The 23,939-nt window shown below is 40.4% G+C and overlaps 1 protein-coding gene and 1 pseudogene across 2 annotated transcripts; both read right to left on the bottom strand.

Moving 5' to 3' along the window:
* Positions 1–319: 319 nt before the first annotated feature.
* LOC149816365 (regulatory-associated protein of TOR 1-like) lies at positions 320–5,774 on the bottom strand (annotated as a pseudogene).
* A 4,040-nt stretch (positions 5,775–9,814) lies between these two features.
* On the bottom strand, positions 9,815–16,352 carry LOC149816364 (nitrate reductase [NADH] 2-like). Of its 2 annotated transcripts, XM_089987949.1 has the most exons (4): positions 15,291–16,352; positions 15,014–15,154; positions 11,718–11,950; positions 9,815–11,560 (listed from the first exon to the last, which is right to left on the bottom strand). In XM_089987949.1, exons 1-4 carry the CDS (start codon positions 16,315–16,317, stop codon positions 10,226–10,228), a joined length of 2,736 nt encoding a protein of 911 aa, XP_089844075.1. In that variant the 5' UTR covers positions 16,318–16,352; the 3' UTR covers positions 9,815–10,225. The 2 variants fall into 2 exon arrangements, with proteins under 2 accessions (XP_089844075.1, XP_089844076.1); XM_089987950.1 differs by lacking the exon at positions 15,014–15,154 and having other exon boundaries at positions 15,291–16,351.
* Positions 16,353–23,939: the final 7,587 nt, after the last annotated feature.

Genomic DNA, 23,939 nt, shown 5'->3' with positions numbered 1-23,939 from the left:
AATTAGTGATCATCATCAACATTTTTCACATGAGTTACGAGTTTTGTATTAGCTAAAACTGCCACTTAGTTCATGAACTCCAAAGTATCCAGGTTGCTATGCAAACATATTACAAAAGCAAGCCAACAACCAAGAAACAGTACATCAAAAGAGAGAGAAAAGGAGAAACTTAGATCAATACTACAACTAAAGCCTACTTAGATGTTTATAGTTATAATTATTCGTATTACATCATCTAAAGAAGGGAATTTGCTACAATCTTGAAGTCATCCAGCCCTACCATCCCATCCCCATCCACATCCAGTGCAGCTATCAAGGCCTAACACTCTTCTTTGGTCACCCCATCACCCAGCTTATTCACAAGCTCATACAGCATAGCAGCTGTGATTTCACCACCCTCTTCTGCATCCAGCATCACAAGAGCAGACTTGAGCACAGAGGCCAAGCTCCCCAAGTCCATGTCCTTAAGGCCAACCTCTAGAAACTCGTCTAAGCTTAGCAGCCCATCACCATTTGTGTCTCCCTGCCTGATCATCTCCCTCGCCTCTTGCTCAGTGGTCGTGTAACCGATCGATGACAGGATGCCTCCCAGCTCTGCTGCTGATATGAGGCCGTCGTCGTCGGAGTCGAAGGCTGTGAATGCCTCCATTAGCTCCTGGATATAGATTAGGATATCAGGGTTAGGTGAGGTTCTTGATGCCATGGCTTGAAGCAACGCGTGCATGAACCTACCTCACTGGCCTTGTGCTTTTATACCATGTTTAGGAATCTAAAATTGGTGGTCCATGGTCTGTGGATATAAAGCTAAAAGAAAAAGAATGATTCTGATTCTATATGCGAGCTCATGCTTTTACTTTTAGTGTATATATGAGTAACGCATTCCTTAGGCCCCCTTTTGTTGTTAGGTCTCATTAGGTTCACTCAAAATTCATAGTTTTAAGTATTTTTTTCTCACGTCCAACACCATAGATGTGATCTATACGTTTTGTTTATTGGGAACCTGCTTTTGAATTGTAGGAATCTGACCTGTATACAGATTTTCTGGTGATCCAAAATCAACGGCAATGAAACTACCAGTTTTTTCCGACTCGAAAAACATGTTTTTCATAAATAAAAAAAACATGATCCAAGAGTCGATTCCCAGTAAATTGAGCATGCTAAACACATCTAACGGTTCAGATCTATTATAAAACACTTAAAACCTATGGAGCAGACTGGGGCAGAACGAGAAATGGGGCCTAATATGTTCAGTTCTCTATGATCTACATGACCTATTTAGTGAAGATCGGCATTTGGATTGCCAGATTCGGATATGTGTGAGCAAGTTGTTTTAGCGATTCAAAAATCAGCGGCCTTAAATACACCAAAATTTTTATTTCAAAATTGCTCTCTCTCTCATGTGCGGACAAATGTTATATATGGTCGACATGACCGATTCAGTGGAGATTGGCATTTGGATCGATCGCCAGATTCGGATATGTGTGAGCAAGTTGTTTTAGCGATTCAAAAATCAGCGGCCTTAAATGCACCATGATTTTTTATTTAAAATATATATTTTCACTCAAGAAACATGATTTGAAGGTTGATCCCTGCAAATCTACCATAACAAACACATCTATGGTGTCTGACTAAGTTGGAATAACTAGAACCTATGAGATCCTAGCTCGACTGTACATGCAGTCGACCGTAGCAAATATATATCATTATATAAAGGTCAACCAGTTAAAACCCACCAAAGGGGGGGTGCCCAAAGGCGTGATTAATCAATAATATCCCTTTCCTCTTTGTTAAGAGCACTGATCCTTTACTCAAATAAATATATGTGAGCACTAATCAATAATATCGTCTACAGTATTATGTACATATATTCATTGAAATTAAAGTCACCTGGCTATATATTGCACATAAAAAGCCAGCCACTGAAGAGATTGTTCTGCATAAGATGATTTTTTCTGCCACCTTTCTCTTTCTGGCTTTCATATGTTGATGATTTTTGCATTGTAGCGTGAAGATATCCCATTGACTTAATTTTTGGATATGCACGAAGATTTTATCACTATTTTTTTTATGACAAGGAACCCTTGCCGAAGCCAAGAAAACCCCGAGTGAGGCCCACGATCACCTTCCTTTACCTGGCCCACCTCTCAAAGCTATTTTCTGTACTCAGCTAAATGAGTTTAGAGTTCAAATCCTATTACTTTCAGCTTTGAAATAATGCATTTGTTGTAAAGAGCCAGCTCAAACTCAGTTTGTTTAAATTGAGGTCGTCATGGGCTTGAGAATGGCTCAGCTTATCATAAAACTGGGCTGAACTTGAACACTGCATGTTCGGTTGGTTCAGCTCGTTTACCAGTCATAATAACACCAATCACATGGTATTGATTTGAGTGGGGCCTGCATCTGGTTAAGTGATTGGTCATTATGATGTTACTTATGTTAAAATGAGTAATTTGTAAGAAACAAAATCCTATGTGATTTTTTCATTTTTCATGCAAGTCGGTAGTCCCATTTTCTTTTGTTAGAGAAGTCAGCAATAATGGGTCTCCCGTGTGTTTATCCATATGCCAAAAATAGTGAGGTGCTTTTGAGTTCCTATAGAGGTCTCTTAGGTTATTGTGCCTATTTCAAAATTAGCTTGGGACATACTTATTCATCTCAGCCCCTTTGGCATTATATATACCCCTCATGTATTTCCTTTCAAGCATCAAGCAATGAAATGAAATTTCTCGAGTAACTAAGTGAGAGTGAGTGTGTGTAATAGGTGAGTGTGAGTGATTTGTGTTGAGTGTTTGTTTCCCTAGCCTCACACCTCCTTCTCTTGTGTTCCTTGTTGGTTATATCACTTTTCGTTGCATTATTTGGGTTCTCAAAATCTCAACAAGTGGTATCAAAGCTTTCTCGAAGGAAATCACACTCGCACCAAAACTATGGTAGTAAGCTCAAGCAATTTCATCGTCAATCTCTCCTAACTTTAAAATACCCGTATTTGATGGTAAAAGATATGATTTTTGGAGTCTTAAAATGAAGACACTATGCACCTCACAAGAACTTTTGGAGCTCGTCTAAGTTGTTTTCGAAGAACTAGCTGATGATGCAACTCACTACAAGCATTTCGTGGATTAGCGACGAACGCTATCCGTCGCTAAAATTTTTAACGATGGATTGGTGACGGATTAGCGATGGATAGTGTCCATCGCAATTCCCTGGTCGCTAATTAGTGACAAAAACTATCTGTCGCTACTTCTGTCGCTAAATTATGAGGGATTATCGAATGCCACAATTCATCGCTAAATACCGATTGATTTTCTTTTTGCGACAAATATAAATTTGTCGCTAATCTATCGCTAAAATTTATCTACAGATAATATTTGTCGCTAAATTGCGTCGCTATTTTTTGTCTGAATTTTCGTTGAATTTTAGCGACGAATATATATCCGTCGCTAATCCGTCGCAAAATTTAAAAAAATAAAATAAAATAAAATAAAAAATTGTTTGAAATATAAATATCAAGAAAAATTTTCTCGTTGTACAAATTATATAAGTTGTGTATAGACAAAGAACACATAAAAAAATATATATACAAAATAGGCAAAACAAATTTAACCAAACACGAGAATGTTGGCATTTTGTTATACAATCCAATGCAATTCTTTCGCTCTCTCTCTTTTCTTTTCACCAAGCTTCTTCATTCTGATCCTCTGAGGTCAACAGGGGTGTTGAGAAGTGACCAGAACTTCAGTTATAAATAGCTGATTGTGGAAGCAAGCAACATTCTGAAACTCCAGAAGTCCCAGCAAACCCTAAAAGTGAATCAGCTAATCCAGAGTCTGAAGAATTTAGTTGGTTTGGCTTGAACTCTAAAGAACACACTCTTCATATTCCAGTTAGGTAGTTTTGCAGAGGAGGGCTAACAGAAGGAGTCCTGAATGTCATTGGAAAATGACCTGATGAAAAATAAACAAGCTTGAACTTATATCTACAATGTCTGAATATTCTAGAGGTGCATGTACTAGTCCACATCCTAACAAGCTTTCAAATCAAATGACAGACCTAGAAGCTCAAAAGGGCTGTATTAATAACTTAAAGAGACATCTGACAAGATTTTACCAGCCTTTATGTCGAACCAAGATGATGACCGAGCCAATCCAGCAAGGGGAGTTGTTAGAGGTGTTGTATCACCGTGATGAATATTTCCAACACTTGCCCACAAAGAATTTGTTGGCACTTGCTCAATACCAATCATAGAAAGTATACGTCGACCAATACCAGCAACACGAGGAGATGGGTCTTTAGCTAGGGTGTATACAACCATTACACATTGGGAATATACAGCATTATCCATTGCCTTTGGCTTTGAAAAGTTAATGATCCCATTGTTGGTAGCATCATTTAATAAAATAGCAGAATCAGAATGCTCAGACGAATTATCTGACAATGGAGAACCATGAATTATTCCAAAAGCAAGTGGGCTACTAGCTGAAGTCCTTCCATCATGAACGAGGGCAGTGTTGTCACTTCCAACCCTCAAAACAGGACCAATTCTGGGAAGAGACAACACTTGCAGTATGCAAAAACTGTGAGGAACCTGCGTAGCCACTAGGTGGACTACGTATATTTATCAATGATGGCAAAGCACTTAGCAGAGAGTTAGATTGTGTTTTCCAGTATGCAGTCGTTGTGGACTTCAGATGCTTATTGTGCCCAAATGCAAATCTTTTCAGAGCTGCAAAAGAATAACATAATAAGAGAACTTTGGACCCTTTAAATTCCTTGATAGAAAAACTTTTCCCCACGTGTGTACCTACACACCACACATACACACACATGCATGCATGCACCCGCACACACATGTATAATATATTCATGATAAAAGGATTTTCCACTCATATGTGCACTCATACAACAGCCCACCCACTACCACACCACATGCAAACAAACAGACACGCATAATACGATCTCACACACACACAGAACTGCTTAAGAAATATGAACCAAGTGTCAGATAAGAAAATTAATGAAATTTTATCAGGTTTGGATACTCCATATACGAGGCATAATCAGTCAATAATGGGGCATGAGGTACATACACTGGTAAAATTTTAGTTGGCTCTGTGAATCTGATTGTCCAAGTAAACAACATGCATCAAGCATGTTTTCATGCACATGCATGAAAAAATGTCCATAATAAGTGTTTACACATGTTTGCATGGGTAACTGCACCTTTTACTTCAAGCCTTGGTAGAATCAACAGTGTATTTAAAAGTTTTAGGTTGAATGCACATACCTACAACAACCTCAGCCCTAACCAGAGGGCTTCCATCAATGACAACATAAAAAAGGCTTTGAACTATATTCAACTCAACCTTGCTTTTTCATCATCATCACATCTTAGACCATCCCTCAATGAATTAGATCCAACATCTAGCAACGCACCCAGTCCAAAAACAACTGATGCTCTGACCTGCAAAAGATGAACTATAATCACTATATGGCTTTTGCTGGAAGCCTGGAACAAATGACGTGCAACATGTATCCAATTAAAGGCCAAGAGAAGGATAGACCTCAGGCTGAAACCCTGACAAAAGATGCTTAAACATTGAATGTGCACCTAGTTGTGAACCAATGATTTGTGCTTCAGGAAAATCCTCTCACACCTTTCCCAAGCATAAACAAAGCCACTGAAGAAGCAGGGCCTCTGTCTATACATCATGCGGATTTGGAGTGTTCAGATGCCACATGCAAATATCAATTAAGTCAGCTTGAACACAGGCAATTTACAATTTACACATAAAAATTTATATAACCTATGTATAACAAGTGCAATTTACAATTTATATAACCTGTGTATAAAAGACAAAGTACACATAAAGAATACATATACAAAGTAGGTGAAACAAATTTAACACAAGTTATAAGTGAAACAAATTTAACAACAAGTAGGTGAACATATACAAAGAGTTTCATTTGAAACAACAAATACGTGAAACAAATTCAACACATGAAGCTACTCCTCGCCAAGATTCGGAGCATCATCCTCTTCATTGTCTCGATCTGCCCCTCCATCCATGCCTCCATCAACTCCTCTACGCTGTAATCAAGAATAAAACTCTTACCCAAAGAGAATTTAAGGTATTGATATGTTGATCATGTGGAACAAACACCACCTTTTCATCCTCAATAAATAACACATCAAAAGGCTGTGAAGAGGACTCTATAAAAGGAGTTGAAGCTTCCACGATGTCTTCCCATGATTTACTTGACTACTCTTGGACATCTTACTTAGATTGACCGTAGTTCGGCAACTCTTGTAATAATGGGGTAGCAGAGCTCTCCATCTTTTTTTATGTCTGTTTTTTTTTTATAACCTGAAGCAACCATACCCGGCACGAAGACCTGGTCGTGCAGGCTCAGTCTGCCATGCCTACAGTCATTGTGCTGGCAGCGGAAAACTCCGAGGCTAGGACCTGCTTGGAAACCTGTTTCTACGAAACTTTGGTATTATGGCATGTATGAGGACCCCGGATCCAATTATGAGCCGATCCAGTAGAGCTGAGACCATTTTCAATCCTAATGCTTACTAATAGAATAATTCTTAATATACAGGGATGCCTCCCAGTGGTATGCAAAGACAGCATTTTTTTTACATGACTTAGTGTTTCTTGTTTGGTTAGTGGAGCTAAAAACTAGTCCCATTTCTGGAAAAAATGCAGTTGAATAGGCCAGAAAAAATCTTGATTCCACAAAATAATAGAGTTGCTGATAAGTATTAGTGTGCGCTTGGTTATTTTTGTAATTTTTCAAAAATTAAATTTCTCATTTGCAGAAATATATATGAGTATCATGGGTATGGCAATTGTGCTTTAAATAAATATATGGTAGAAAACAGGTAAGCATATGTAGTGGGAATCAAATAAGCACGCAGTAATAGAACGAGAAGGGTCATACATACGCTGTGGTCACTAGTGTTATGCATTAAGGTTACAATGTAGTTGGAATCTCATTGTACGTACCGTTTTGACTCAATCTAACCTCATAAATGCGTTCTAACATGGTCGATTTAGTGAAAATAAACATTGAATCATGTTTTTTAATGAAAAAATTGTTTTTTTAGCAAAAAAAAAATGGTGCATTTACAATTATCATTTTTTGCATTGCAGGAAAAACCCATAAATGTATTTATGATTTTTTATTGACTGAACACCATGCTTTAGATCAAATCAATTTAATTAGAAAATTTGATATTTTCATCAAGTTTTAGTGCAGTATGAGCCAATGATTTTTGGCCACTTTAAAAAAACCTTTAAATATGAAAAATGTACAGTGTAAAGCATCTCTTTTACTAAGTAAATTATATAGAATATAGCTGTAAATTTAAACTAAGCAAACACATGTACATATGTCTTTTTAGGCTCTTACGACACTTTATGAGATATAATTACTTAGGGCTTAGGACTTAGGACTTAGCCTTCATCATCATCAAGCCTTGTTCCAATTACTACAGGTCTTGTTTTTTTATTCTTGTCTATTTAGAGTTAAAACTTCAATGAGTTTACAATCTTTCATGTCATCAATATTACTCAGGCATAGTGGGAGGTCTTCGTGCAACATGTCCAAACCATCTTAAACAACTTTCACTTATTCTATCATTTATTATTTTAATGCCTAAGCACATTTTAATATTTTCATTTCTAATTTTATTTTTCTTGTAGCCTTGTAAATCCATCTTAACATATGCATCACTGCAACATGCACTCTATCTTATCATTTTTTAGTCGCCTACATTCAACTCTATATAATAGTGTTGGTCTTATAACAGACTTGTAGAAATATCCTTTCAGTCATAGAGGTAGTATTTTATCACATAGCATGCCATTAGCCACTTAACCCAGCCGACAATGATCTTATTAGTGGTATCTTCTTCAAATTCTTCACTCTGTTGTAATATAAATCCTAAATATTGAAACTTATGACATTGCTAAATAGGCATTTCTTGTATTTTAATGACATTGTTATTGCTAACTTTTGTACTAAAGTTGCACTCCATATATTCAATTTTTGTTCTAGTAATTCATAAACCATTTTTCTCTAGCATACTCCTTCAAAGTTCTACTTGCTTCTTACATCATTTATGTCTTGACTAACCAATACTATATCATATGCAAGGAGCATACACTAAGGGACTTCTACATGAATACAAGACATTATTTCATCCATAACTAAAGCGAAAAAGTATGGGCTTCAAGCAAACCTTTGATGCAACCCAACCCTAATTGTAAACAACGTTGTCTCGTCACATGTAGTTCTAACCGTTATAAGTTATAAATGTCAATGCATACATATCTTGAATTATTTTAATATATCTATAAGGAATCTCTTGTTTTCTTAACACAGACCAAATTAAAATTTTAAGGACTCTATTATAAGCTTTTTCAAAATCTATGAAAATCATATGCAAATTTTTACCCTTCTCTTTAAATCTTTTTATAAGTTGTCATAATAAAAAAAATAACTTCTATTGTTGACCTACATGGCATAATGCCAAATTGATTCCATGGTACACTTGATTCTCTTCTCAAACAACGCTCTATTATCCTCTCTCATAGTTTCATGATCTAACTCATAAGTTTAATGCCTCTATAGTTTGAACAATTTCAAATATCACTTTTACTCTTATATATAGGAATTAACATACTCCATCTCAACTCTTTTGGCATTTTTTTATAGATAAAATATTATTAAATAATTTAGCTGACATCCAAAATTCAATAGGTATATCATCTGACCCGAGTACTTTATTCTACTTCATCTTCTTTATAGCCATTTTCACTTCCTCCTCATCAATTCTATCCACCATTTTTTAGTCAAAATCTTCAGCTTGCTCTACCTCGTTATTCCATTATTTATTTAATAGATGACAAGAATATTTTTCACATCTTTCTTTAATTTGATCATTCTTAACTAAAAGTTTTGCATTCACATCCTTACTACACTTGGCTTAAATCTCTCATTTTTCTCTCTTGACTTTTAGCTAGCTTTTATATATATCTTTCACCTTCTTTTGTATCCAACTTAGTATACATGGTCATAGGCAACATACTTCACCTTATAACTTTCTTTGCTCCTTTCTTTATCAACTACATTTTTTCAATCCATCATATTTATTGTCTTTTGTCATTATTTAAAGGATACTTTTTTCTCATTGATTGATTTTTGAACCTTTTCATTCCACCATCAAGTTTTTTTATGCATATAACATATGCCCTTAGTCTCACCAAGTACTTGCTTGACAATTGACTTGATTCTATTTATCATCAGTTGCCAAAGGTGGTTTGCATTCATCATCCAATTCAACTCTTCATGTTCAAGTAATAATTCTTACTTTTTCTATATTATCACCCTTAAGATCCCACCACCTGATTCATGGATTTAGGATATGCCTTCATAATAAAAAAAAAACTATTTAGGACCTAGTCTCTCTCTCTCTCTCTCTCTCTCTCTCTCTCTCTCTATATATATATATATATATATATATATATATATATATATATATATAGTGAGTGGTAGCTGCTTGATCCATCAGTGCTTAATGAAAATGCACCTAGGCTGAGCATCCATCGTGTGGCGCGTGATGGACGTTCAGTTTTTTGTGTGCAAAAATGTGCAAAAACACGCAGAAAACATATTTTGCAGTGCTTTTGAAGTACCGCTAAAACCTATATGCAAAAACGTGCAAAATCGTGATAGATTCTCTCTCTCTCTCTCTCGTGCGTGACAGAGAAGTATTACAAAATTTCGTGAGAATTTAAAAATATTATTTCAATCCAACAAAACCTATATGTATTTTTTAAAAAGTCAAAATGACATTACAATCCAACAAAACCTATATGCAATTTTTAACAAGTCTCTAAAACACACCATTTTGTCACACCAATGCCTCTCTTCCGTCTATAAGAAGTAGCAGTATATAAGAATGAGATTGACCAACTTCACCAATTCATGAACTTCAAAGTTCTTGAGTTTGGTTGACAAGATTTAAAAAAAAAGAAAAGAAAAGGGACTTATTTAGGGATCATCTCTCTCACACTTCCACACCCCTGCACATCATTTGTCTCTAGCAAGAAGAGCTTCAAACAAATGAAGTGAACGCCTCTCTCTCTCTCTAATGGCTTATTTAATTTACAAGTCATATTTACAATCTAGTGCCCCAAAAATAATTAGTGCATGATTAGAACTTGAGGCAGGCGTCCTTCACATCGTAGCCCATCTTCTCTAGGTTGGGCAAGACCGCAAACTCGATCATAGGGGGCGGGCCACACACAAGGGCCAGGGTCTCGGGTGAGCCCTCCGGTATGTTCCCCCTCAGCATGCTCTCGGTGACGTACCCTACGCTGTACTCCCACCCTTCCCTCTTGGTCTCGCTCACCACGTACCACACCTTCAAGTTGGAGTGCTTCCGAGCCCACCCATCGAGCTCGTCGCACAGTAGGATGTCGTCCTCGGTCCGGTTTGCGTAGACTAGGTGCATCTGAGTCTTGTCCGACGGGTCCCTGAGGATGGCCTGGATCACTTGGTATATGGGCGTGATCCCGGTGCCTCCCACGATCATGGCGAGCGTCTTGGCGAACAGACTCTTGCCACCAACCTTGAAGCTTCCATGGCCGGTGTACTCAATGTGGCCGAGCGGGCCTTTGATGTCTAGTGTCGAGCCAATCGGTAGAGAATCGAGATACTGAGACATGAGCCCACCGTTGGGGAACTTTAGATTGATACCTTTGTAGTAGACCTTTATGAGTAGGTCGAAGTGACCCACTTGGTCCACTGGGCTTATGGGCGTGTAGGCTCGGATGCACAGCTTATTGTTAATGGTTGCACATAGCAATATGTGCTTCCCTACAGGGAGGCCTAGGACGTGGTCTTTGGATGGGAGGTCGAATCGGAAGACGCGGACATCGTGAGATATTGCTGTTTTAGCGACAAGCCGGCACGGTGTCTTCTCTCGTGGCAGGAGCGCCACCGGCCGAGATAGCACAGCGGACTCGTTGATGGTGGCTAACTGGAAGAGGTTGGACGATCCGTGAACTGAATTATTGAGTGAATTATCGGCCGAGGACGATGAGCTGTAGCCAGTGGCGACGAGCTCACCGATCCGGTAGTCATCAAGCATCTTATTCGCCTTGTCGGAGTGGATCGCATCGAACTCGTCAGTGCAATCGGTGCCAGCGTTTATAAGGATGCTATCAGAGCCGCCAGGGTGGTCTTTGAGGAATGCGGTGCAGTCGTAGACATTGCCGTGGACAACGATCCAGGCCGAGTCTGCAGTGCAATGCTTCTTGACATCAGTCATGGAGATGTTCTTGGCAGCAGTGTTCATGAAGGGGGAGGAGACGCGCTTCTTCATGTTCTGCGCTGCTTCAGACATCTCAAGGTGCTTCCGGCGAGCCATCCATCCGCCGGATTGGTTGCCCGGCAGGGTCGGGTGCTCGAACATCAGGCCTACCTCCCCCCTGTGAGGCTTGCACACGTTGATTTTCACTCTGAACCAGCAATTGTTCATCATACCCTGTCAACACACAAAGCAAAACCAACATGTTTAAAATGTTCTTCTCTACTATCAAACCAAAATGTTCACTTTTGCAAGCACTAAGCAGGCCTAGAACCGACCATTGATTTGCGGGCCTACTTTGTGAACAATGCATAGGACAAGTTTGGTTTCTCACCATGACATTCCATATGAGCTTCTCTGGCTGGGTGTTGAGGGTTTGGTCCCACGCCCTCACGGCTATCTCCTTGCTCCCCAGCAGGTTGAGGACTTCGACCTCTAGAGACCAGAAGCACCAGCACCAGTACCTGCCATACTTGGTAGGCTTCTCTGGGTGGTCAAGTGTGCACAAGAGCCAAGTATCACCACCATCCAAGGTCACCTCCACTCTGGTCAACTTTTTACCTCCCCCTGCTCAAAATTTCATCCACATCAATAACCACTGTTTGGACCAGTCATGAAATGAAGAATACCCTACGATAAACACTTAAAAAATATAAAAAATATTTTTATAAGAAAATATTAATAAAAATTATTTTAAAATAAAAATACATGACCGTTTTAAACATAAATATCGCATTTAAATCACGGTATTTATGTTTTTTTTTTATAATTATCGCTATATTTTGTAAATCTCGTGAGAAATTGCCGATTTAAACTTTCAGGCAATTTCTCATGATATTATCGCAAGATTTTTCATAAATCTCGCTATATTTGTCACACTGGTGACAGGCTAAGCCAGCGTGACTAGGTCTCTGACCTAAAAAGACTATGTTTTGAGTTTTGACAAACTGTGAAATAAGGGAAATATTTATAGGCATCCTCCTGATTCCTGAGCCCTCATGTCTCAATTATTTACGTCATATAGAGAAGAATTATCTATAGGGAAATATCTGCGATTGATTCTGTGCAAGATTGATTGGTAGAGGAGAAGCAATTGGACAACTGGCGAAGTACAACTTTGGAGGCCACAAATTCTCATTACAGGGTGGGCCAATACAAACGTCACGGTCAAGATTAAATCATTAAAGTGGGGTCCATGGATAACTGGGTATCCAAGTAATGATCACTTTAAGGTGAGTTCGGTTCCACTCATTCCCTATGTCATCCCCATCTTCATCACCCTCTTAAGTCTCACTTTAAGTTGTTTTAATCTGACCTTATATATGCGTTGATTTCATAAGGATCAACTCTCGAATCATTTTTTTTTTATGAAAAAATAAGATTTTTTAAATCACAAAAAATTGTATTTTATCCACCGTTGATATTTTTAACTGCCCAAAAAATCCAAGCACACAAGTCGGATTTTGGCAATTTAAATATTGATCTTCAAGGAATGAATGATGTAAATTACATCCCTGAAGTGGGATTTGACTAAAGCGGCTGGAACCATAGAAATCCCAAGGATGAGTATGAAGATAGAGGTGACATAGGAGATTAAGAGAACTGATTTTTTAAAGGGGCCAAGGTACAATGGGTGATTTTTTTTTTGTCTTTACTGTGGTGGGATGGGTAAGGATGACAGTGGACTGGGTCGGGTGCCGGGGACAAGGTCTCCACTCCATCCCATTTCAAAATTTTGCCCTTCATCTCCATTTTTATCTACACGGGTTTAGATTTTAACCTCCATTTTCGATCCATTCCCGTTTGATGTCCTCCATTCTCGGTCCAAATAAGACGGTCCAAATAAGACGAGGCCAGGTGGGTATCCGGTTTCTTGGTCCTTCCACCATTAGAGGAAGGAGAAGAGAGAAATGGAGGCTCGCATGGCTGTTAGACAAAGAAGATGAATGAGAGGAAGGAGAAATGAGAGATGACCCTAAAATCCCCCATAAGAGGGTCCTCAAACACCTCTCTCTCTCTCTTTTAATATATATATATATATATATATATATATATGTGTGTGTGTTTTAGTTCTAAACTTGCTAAATCAACCAGAGTTGTCTAATAGTGTTTTGATCAGACTGCTATAGTTAAATCCTTAAATAAAGCTCATTTAACCATTTTTTTAGCCTTAAACATTATCCCCTTTGTCTCCTCTGTTCTGCCTATGATGATGAGCAGACCGCCTCTCTTATAACGGAACGGTGACCTAACCCATAGGTGATGGTGACCACTGACTAGTTGACCCTTAAACATGATTTTCTTTTTCTCTTTCTCTGTCTATGGTGACTTAGATCCGCCTAACTATGGTTAAAATCAAATTAAAAAAAATACACATAATATTTACACATTTGCTGACCTTCGCACAAATATCGTGTGAACCTACAAAAGATTAGAATCAATCAAAAAATTTTATATGATATTTGTGCAGAGCTTACTGACATTCGCATAAATATCTTGCAAAAATTTTAAAAAAATAAAATCAAATTAAAAATATTCACACGGTATTTATATGAACCTTTTGACATTTGGACAAAATGTCTTAACATTTTTATATTCGTGTGATTTTATACTCATATAAATACTTGTGTTTTTTTTGCTTCTATGTTGTAGATCTTCTCGATGATTTTAATTATATGTATAGGTTTTCATAAACATGTATTCTTAATTTGATTTTAACCTTCGGCCCGTCTAGGTTGTTACGGCTGGAGAAGGGAAAAGAGAGTTGGGAGAGAGAAGGAGTCGTCATTAGGTGTCAGCTTGCCAGTGGGTGCCGTTTGATCAAGGTCACTGTTCTAGAAAAGTGGAGCTATAGAAAGGGGGCTTGGCCGGTCTGGGTTGCCGTTTTCAAAGAACGGAGAACGGAAAATGAAAGCATGAGAGAGAGAGAGAATTATGTTTAGGGGTCAGCTTGCAGGAGTGGTCAGTGGTTGTTGTCACCGATGGGTGCTGTCCGTTTTAGGATGCCATGGTCGGAGAAGGGTATATATATATATATATAGAGAGAGAGAGAGACCAATCAAAAATAGCAATATTACGACAGGTTCAACAGATGTTGAAACCGACAAACAAAACACACAAGACCCATAACGACAAAGAACACATAAGCCAAATCAGAAACAAGGCGATCAGTCCGGATCCGGGTGAAGCCTTAGCGGCAATTGGCACGGAAGATCAAGAAGAAAGATGCGTAACGAGAGAGAGAGAGAGAGAGAGTCATGTTTGGGGTTGAAAAGAAGGGGAAATGGGTTTTATTTAAGAGTTGAACTAGAACTATCAGATCAAAATACAATAGTTCTGATTGATTTAGCAGGAAAACCCATTTAGCAGGATTAAAGGAAACCTCCTAAGCGATCCCTGTGCTAAATGAAACGTGCAATTAATTTTTCGTTTTTTTTTATTTTTTTTTTGGCAATTCCAACGCCATAGGTCCACGGACGCCCGCATAGGCAGAAAAGAAGAGGGGCCACGTGCCAGCCCGTGCCGTCACGTTATTAATATTCTTAAAAAAAATAGCGACGAAAAGAAAGTAGAGGCCGCCGTACTTATGGGGGGGACCAAACGGAGAAGAGAAATTAAGGCTCCCCTCACCGGAGTATGCGTATCCTCTCAAGGTATAGGGCCTCTGAGTGGTCGACGAATTGATGGGCAGTATCTCCTCATGGCACGGCGTCGTGATGACCGAGTTGATGTTCAGCTCGTTTATGATGTACTCCGGCTTATACCACCACCCTAAACAAGAAAAGGAAATCAAGAGAGAGCAGATCCAGCATACTCGGGCCGAATACCGAACAAAGTACTCGACGCACACCGAACACGAAGCACAGAAAATCTCTGAGTGCGAGATGAGGTGAGGACAGAGGTCGACCTTCTCCATTTGCGAGCTCGGGACCAACGTGAGAAGGGAGAACGCGGTTGTCTTTGTAGTGGTAGTAGTTCTCCGACTCGGCGGTGGTGACGACGATGCGCCGGAGCCACTTCACCATCCTGCCGCCAATGAACCCCGGGATGATCATCCTCACCGGAAACCCGTGGTCCGGAGAAAGCTTCTCACCGTTCTGCAGGTAGGCGAGCATGATGTCCCTGGATGGGTCCATGGCGACCTCCCTCCTGATACTGGTCCCGTACTTGGACCCACCCCCGCCGGGAAGGTCTTCATCGCCCTCGAAGCACACGTTCAGCGCCCCCTTGTTCGCGCTCACGATCCCGCACCTTCTAAGGACGTCGCAGAGACCCGCGCCGCGCCAGACGCTCGTCGAGACGCCGCCGGCGCCCCAATTGAACCCGATGGTCTGCTTCACCATGTTCTGCTCTTTCCGCCGGTTCCCGGCGCAGACGAGCGTCACGGGGATGTCGCGCGCCGGGAACTCGTTAACCAGCTGGTCCATAGTGAGCATCGCGGGCCGGCGGACGAGCCCGCACACCTCGACGGTCCAGTCCTCCCAGCTCGCCCTGGGGACCGCGCCGTGGTTGCGGACGTAGTGGAGGGGCGCGGGCGTGACGAAGCCGTGGTGCATGAGCCGAGCTAGCGGCGGCTCGCAGTTGAACGGATGCTTGCCGGTGAGCCGCACCAGGGTGGGGTTGCGCGAGATCCAGTTGTCCGACGTACCCTCGTCCCGCGGATCCAGGATCGACGGCTCGACGTCGGTGGACGCAGGCCAGTGGTATCGGTCGCCCTCTTCGTCGTGTTCGTCGGTTTCCGAGTCCTGGTCGGGCTCCGCCTTTTTGGGCAACCGGTGGGTGGCGGAAAAGGTGGACATGGACGGAAAGTTCTGGCCACGGACGGTCGACTCCGGCCGGTTGTTGGTTTGTGGTTGGTTGGGTTTGAACGCTCTGCCGGTAGTCAGACCGTTCTCCATGGGGCGGAACCGTGGGTTCTCTGTGGACGTCCCCATTTCAGAGAGAGAGAGAGAGAGAGGTTTGTGGGGTTGCCTCTGAGAGAAGGGAAGGGGCAGGGTCGGTTTTATATAGAGGTGTCGAGCTTGTCGGCGTAGCAAAGAGGTGGTGGGGGGTGAGAAATGAATGGCCTTGCGTAATGAAACGTAAACTTTGGTGACGCTGAGGGTCTGTTATTTTTTTTGTTTCCATGCTACAAATGCGGAAATGTCTGCAGACATTTTTTTTTCTCCCTTTTACGTCTTCCTTTAAGACAAACTTTTTGATGTACTGTACACTTTAGTGTGAATCACAAGAGGGTAGGGATGCACAGGAGGCGAACCTGGGCTGTTCTAACTAGGCTGGGTTCAAAATGCCTCTGTTCAAGCTTGGCTCGAGCTCGGATCCGAGCTTGAATGTTCAAACTTGGCTCAGTTTCAAGCTCGAGCCGAGCTTCAATGCCATTTCAAAAATGTTGATCTTGTAAAACATTTTGAGGTGGGAATCGATCTCCAACCCCTCTCAACATTTCACCGGTGACCCACCACTAAGCAGAAAATGTATTATGGTCTTTCTGACAAAAATATATATACTATTAAAAATTCTCTAGATTAACAAAAAAATAATGAACTCAACACTTTTTGAATAAAAGACTAATGCCCCTACTCATTACAATACTAATGACTGATTTTTTTTGCAAACATATATATATATATATATATATATATAGAGAGAGAGAGAGAGAGAGAGTAAATATTAGCTACTAATAAGTAGAAATCACTTTTTTCTTTAAAAATTCACGTCTCGAACTCGTATCCGGCTCTGGTTCGCATCCGTGCCCTTGTGACACAGCCTCAAATAAACTTGCAAATATCCAGTTTTTCGTCCAGGATGCGCCCAAGTAAATCCATCCAAACGCGACTAATGCTTGTTATATTAGCAGAGTAAATAACAGTTAATTGGTTTTAGTTGTTACTGGTGTAGTTGTTATTGGTGTAACCAAGTTGAGCTAAGGATAGAAAGCGCGCAGGGTCATGCTGAGGGGAAGGGTTAAATTGGGTCGTGGGGGCACATAGATGTGAAACGGCGAATGGAAGGGACAGAATAAAAAATAACTGATCAGCCACAAGCAAAGGGAGGTTGTGGCTCAACGCCTCACCCAAGAGCCAACCTGACCTTCATCACCAAACCGGCCCCAAAATGTGGCCATTCCATGCAGAGTTCGGCCACTGATCCACTTGTGAAAAACTTTAAAAAATAATAATAATTGTGAGGTGGGAAATTGGAGGTACAGACTTGGGATGCTGTCATGTTCCTGATTTCATTGTCGCTGATCTATGAGTGAAAAACTAATAATAATAATAATAATGATGATAATAATAATAATAATAATAATTGTATGGTGGGAAATTGGAAGTACAGACTTGGGATGCTGTCATGTTCCAGCTTCCATTGTCACACACACATACATATATATATATATATATATATATATATATATATATATATATATATATATATATATATAAAAGGAAATGAAAACCTACAAAATAAAAATTCTATTAAATAAAACATGATAGTGGGTTTTCGGTATGTTTTTCAAAATTCTGCTCTCATAAATGTGTTCAACACGATTTACTAGAAATCGATACTTGGAACATGCATTTTGGATGAAAAAAATGGTGTTTTGAGCCTTGAAAATTATAGGCTGTTGATTTTTTTTGAAACCTTAATTATAAAAACCTATCCATGCATCTGAATCAAATGTTCTAAGAAGTGATTCCTATAAAAAAAACATATAGATCAATCTACCGTCAGAATTTAAAAAAAACACCAAAAATACATGAAAATCCATTATCGTGTTTGGTTTAGTAGGTTTTGTATTTTGTAGGTTTTAATATATATATATATATATATATACGTGTGTGGTGTGTGCTGCATTGGATGAAATAATTAGGGCATAGGCCAGCTATACATGGTCTAAGAAGATTCATTCCAACTGTTTGATTGTTCTGCTGGCCTGTGATCCCCATTGGAAAAGATATGACATGACGATGATTGATCGTAATATAACTATGTGATGATAATGATAGCATGTAGTCATGTTTTCTACACGTTGTAGCGGGGAATGGACCACGCGTGGTTTTGTTTTTAGTTAAAATGGACCCCTTCCCCCCTTTAAAATCCACCGTTTGTAAAGCTGTTCCGAAGCAGTATGAGATCCTAGGAATATCAGGTACTGTCCTCTGGCCCAACTCTGACAACCTTTAGGGGTGCAAAGGGATCTGTTCCAGAACAGCTAAATACATGAAAGAGTCGAATCTGAACAGGGAAAATCACAAAACCCAAATACTAGCTCTAGCTCTGACCCATTTGCATCCCACCACTTTCCCTCCTTGACGCCCTCCATTAGGTGCAATCACATTGCACACATTAAGTGTGACGCTGCAGCTGAGTATCACATCTGCCGTTGGGCCTAACAGGCTGTGTATCCCAAAGACGTGCACCGCTCAGATCCAGCAGCACACTTAAAAATTCTCCCTCCTTCCAATACGGTCATTGATCCATGTCTCTTAGGAGGCCATTCAGCAGTTCACCTGGACTGCTCTGTCCCAAAAATGTGTGGGAAAGGTAATTTCTTGCTTAATATTTTTCTCTTGATTTGGGTTTCTCATTGACACTCGGTTTTATAGGTTTACTAGAGGAACAATAATTGTTCCCTCTAATCTTTAATGTTTATAGGAAGGGACACCTTTTTTAGGAGTCCCGAATGTAGGTAACTACCACACAACGTCGAAGCAGGTTATATGTCCCCCCCCCCCCCGAACAGAGTCGGTAGCTCCATCTCATGTTTGGGGGTTCCCAAAGAGCACCACGTATTTAAGCCTGTGCATCTCGTATCCCCATGTTTGTCAGCATTAATTAGCATTGGAGTTTGATGCGATTGCAAAAACTTAAGTGCCCTCCTCCATTGGTGCTAAAAAAAATATCGATTTTAGAAAAGGAGTGATTGTAAAGACTTAAGTGCCCTAAAGATGATTATTTAAGAATCAGTCTCTGCACTGCAGGATTATCTGAGAAAGAAATCTCTCCTGGAAGAGGCCATGAACATCAACCCTCTCACTCTCTCTCTCCTTTCTCTTTGTGCTTCTGTGCACATCCAACAGAAGATCCTACATTGCTCCATCAAGCACCGACTGACCTGCACATTGACTGTTGTGGAGCCTGATTCAGAGTTTTTACCCTTACAGTAGGAGGGTTTGGGGGCTCCTCCCAGCGTGGGTAGCATCATTCAACTAAATGAGTTGTAGATCTTGATACAGAGTTTTTACCCTTACAGGAGAGGGGTCTGGGGGCTCCTCCCAGCGTGGGTAGCATCATTCAACTTGAAGAGTTGTGGAGTCTGATTCAGAGTTTTTACCCTTACAGAAGGGGGGTATGAGGGCTCCTCTCAGCGTGGGTAGCATCATTCAACTTGATGAGTTGTGGAACTTGATTTAGAGTTTTTGCCCTTATAGGAGGAGGGTTTGGGGGCTCCTCAAAGCATGGATAACATTGTTCAACTTGATTCGTTGTGGAGCCTGATTCAGAGTTTTTGCCCTTACAGGAAAGGGTTTGAGGGCTCCTCCCAGCGTGGGTAGCATCGTTCAACTTGATTCGTTGTAGAGCTTGATTTAGAGTTTTTACCCTTATAGGAGGGGGGTCCGGGGGCTCCCCCCAGCACGGTTCCCGGGTGTCGTGGTCAAAAAATGCACAGAGTGTCGTGGTGAGAAAGACATATGTTTGTTCTAAGCAAGGTTGAAAGAAATCAATGAAAAATCCAACAAGGAGCATGCTAGAATCAAGATGTCGATGTCAAGCGAGAATGGTGTTGTGCAACTCAAATAACACAAAACAATAGGGGTCTGGTTTTTAGTTAAAATAGAGAATTAAATGACAATAGAAATCACTGAAAATTTACAAGACTAAACTAGACTCAATAACAAAGACACCACTTTTTACGGATTTGGAATATGATATTTGGTTAGGGAGATATGACCCTGACAAGTTGGTCCTAATTTGGGTAGCGATTTACAACGATTTGCTTATTGAATAACACTATAAATCGCTATAGTGATTTGCAGAAGACACTATAAATCGCTATAGTGAGATTCAATAACACTATAAATCATTGTGGGGCTCGTTGAAGACCCTAAAACACTATAAATCGCTATAGTGATTTGCGGAAGACACTACAAATCGTTGTTGAAAAGCCGGATAACACTATAAATCATTGTGGGGCTCGTTGGAGACCCAAAAATACTACAAATCGTTATAGGAAAGCTCGAAATACTATAAATCGTTGTTGGAAGACCCCAAAAAAATTTGGTCCGGGGGGGAGCCCTCGGACCCCCCTTCTGTAAGGGCAAAAACTCTAAATCAAGCTCCACAACTCATCAAGTTGAATGGTGCTACCCACGCTGGGAGGAGCCCCCAAACCCCCTCCTGTAAGGGCAAAAACTATGAATCAGGCTCCACAACTCATCAAGTTGAACGATGCTACAGTCAGTGTGCAGGTCAGTCGGTGTTTGATGGAGCAATGTAGGATCGTCTGTTGGATGTGCACAGAAATAGAAAGAGAAGAGAGAGAGAGAGTGAAAGAGTTGATGTTCATGACCTTCTCTAGGAGGAACTCTTTGCCTCCCTTGATTTCTTCTCTAGAGAGAGAGGGTTTTACAGAGAAAAAAGAAGAAGAAGAAGAAGAAGACGATGAAAACTTCAAACATACATTTTTGATGACTCAGGTTTGTTTCGTCGGATGACCATCGGATCGCCAACTCACCATCGGATCGTCGGCTCACCATCGTTTCGTCGGATCACCATCGGCGAAACGATTAAGGTTCGTTTCGCTGTGTAGACTTTGAAGAGTCAACATCATCCTCGACTTTTTGGATGGAGGACATGTTTGTCTTTTTTTTGAACTGTTTGTTTTTCCTTTTTTGAATGAAGGGTATTTTTGTCATTTTCTCAAACCATCTCTTTATGAGAAGAATAGCAAGAATGGGTACTTAAGTCTTTGCAACCACACCAGACTCCAATGCTAAGTGATGTCAATATACACGGGAATACGAGCCTCATGTGCCTGTATACGTGGTGCTCATTCAGACCCCTGAACATAAACGTGGGATTCAGTGAATCATCGGGGGAGAACATACACCCCCCCCCCACACACACACACACACACAATTTAAATAAACATAAGTACAAGAACAAAATAATATAACAACAGGCTCGAATCTTACCTAGGGGTGGCAAAACCTGACACGACCCGCCAACCTGACCCGCTAACCCGCCTCTTAGGCGGGTTCGGGTTTGGAAAAAATGAACCCGTTTAATAAACGGGTCGACCCACCTAACCCATTTATTAAACGGGTCGGGTTCGTGTTAGGGGTACGCCAACCCGCCAACCCGCCTAACCCGTTTAATAAACAGGTTAGGCGGGTGGGTCGACCCGCCAACCCGACCCGCCAACTCGTCTGCCAACCCGCCAACCTGACCCGCTGACCCGCCAACTCGTCTGCCAACCCGCCAACCTGATCCGTCAACCCGACCCGCCAACCTGATCCGTCAACCCGCCAACCTGACCCGCGACCCGCCAACCTGACCCGCGAACCTGAAAACCCGTTTACCAGACCCAACCCATTTATTAAATGGGTTGGCGGGTCGTGTCGGGTTACCCGTTTATTAAACGGGTCGGGTTCGTGTTTGCCACAGCCGACCCATTTAATAAACGGGTCTGGTTCGGGTTGAGGTATGCTGACACGCCAACCCGACCCGATTGCCACCCCTAATCTTACCTAAAACACATCGGGTTCATGAACCAAAATCTTTCAACTACAGTGGTCCATGGACTAGATACCACCTTCCTACTAACTGTCATAATTTCACGTGATGTACTAATATAAAAGTTGTACTCGACAAATTTGGTCCTGTTTTTCCATGGGACCTAAATACCAATATAGCAACAATGTTAAAGATGACCAAGATTTTTTTGGTTTTAAAACTAGTGATCAGTCAGTCATGTACCGGTGTAGTGAGCAGGTCAGCTGAGTTTGTGGGGTTTAAAAACGGGTATAGGCCATATAGATCCACTGAAAACAGTGCAATAGGTTCACACCATAGTTACCAGGGTACAAAATGGATACGTAAAGTGATGCGAGAAGTAGAATCTGGAGAATTTAAAAAATAGTATGAAATGGAAAGCTGGATGCGTTTATGAAGCCATTATGAAAATGGGTTGGGGTTACCCGAACCCGACCTGACCCGAACCAAACCCTATAAGGTCCGGGTATGGTGATAAATAAAAAGATCCGATTAAGACCCGGGTCCAGACAAGAAGGTCCGATTAATATATGGACCCGGGTATAGTTTGTGAAATTTTATACCAGACCCGGGCCCTACCCGAGTTCCGATTAAGACCCACAAATTTTCAATGTATAAACCATAAAATATATTCTTTTACCGGGTATGATCCGGGTCTGGTTCATGTAGTTCTTATCAGGTCGGGTTATGGTTTCTCTTATGGTGGGTACGATTAGACTCAAATCCGGACTCGGTACCATACCCGAAAACTAGGGCCAGTTTTGGTTCCACCTTGGTCCGAACCAAACCCGACCCGTTGACACCCCTAGTGGAAATGACCATTAAGTGAGATTGAATTGACAAAAAAAAAGTATAAACTTATTACAATAAAATTTAATATACATTAACATATTTTTCATTTAAAAAATAAACATTAACAAAAAAATAAAAACAAGGAACAAGCGAAGGTAAAACCATAAGAAATGCGAGGGAATCAATTATGAAGCTAATAGAAAGCATATTTTTCACAGGGCTACTACTTCTGTTTAGTTCTTTCCCTGTTCTTCAAAGTGCTTGGGAACTTTTTCACAGCTTGTTTTTATTTTAGTTCATTTGAGTTGCTCTTCATGAAGTCTAATGGTTGGGTTTAACTGGTAAGGGTTTGCCTAACCCCGGCTTTAGTATAAAAGAAAAAATAAGACTAATTGGTGGTCTCCCTAGCTACACAACATTCAATGTTGATGTCAATAACCATACACTACAAGAAAAACAACATTTACTTTTGTGGGTCTTAAATGGGTTCAGAAACTTTATTGACTTAGGGAGATTCAATTGGGTCCCCAAGTGGATCTAATATTTTGTTTTCTTAGTGAGATCCATTTGGGTTTTTAAATGAGACTAAAATACTTTTTTTATTTAGTGAGATCCATTTGAGTTTTCAAATGAATCTGAAATACCTTTTTCTTAGTAGAATCTATTTGGGTCTTGCAAATAGATCCAAATCTCTCTTATATTCTGTTTAAACCTTATTATTAGTCTAAACCTTACCCAAACCCATTTGGGTTAGCCTGACTCATTTGGAGATCTAAATGGTGCATATCAAAGTATCGTAAACTAATACAAATCCGTTTGAGTTCAGACCCCCTCCAAGGTCCAACCTCGGATTGGGTCCACCAATAGGATCTAATCCTGATCACATGGATTGATCAATTTGGATTTTTATTGATATCCAGATCCAGATACTTTATTCAAAACTTTAGAAAATCCTAATTTAACGTTTAAATAAACAATAAACTTCTAA

Source organism: Nuphar pumila, chromosome 14, assembly GCF_984573655.1.
Source record: "Nuphar pumila chromosome 14, dmNupPumi1.hap1.1, whole genome shotgun sequence".
Lineage (NCBI taxonomy): Eukaryota > Viridiplantae > Streptophyta > Magnoliopsida > Nymphaeales > Nymphaeaceae > Nuphar > Nuphar pumila.
This window is presented reverse-complemented; position numbering and strand designations above follow the sequence as displayed.

Coding starts and splice junctions, on each gene's coding strand:
- LOC149816364 (XM_089987949.1), bottom strand. CDS start 16,317: ATGGGGACGTCCACAGAGAACCCACGGTTCCGCCCCATGGAGAACGGT. Junction 11,951..15,013: donor GAGAGGATACGCATACTCCG/GTGAGGGGAGCC, acceptor AATTTTGAGCAG/GGGGAGGTAAAAAGTTGACC. Junction 11,561..11,717: donor AGCTCATATGGAATGTCATG/GTGAGAAACCAA, acceptor GTGTGTTGACAG/GGTATGATGAACAATTGCTG.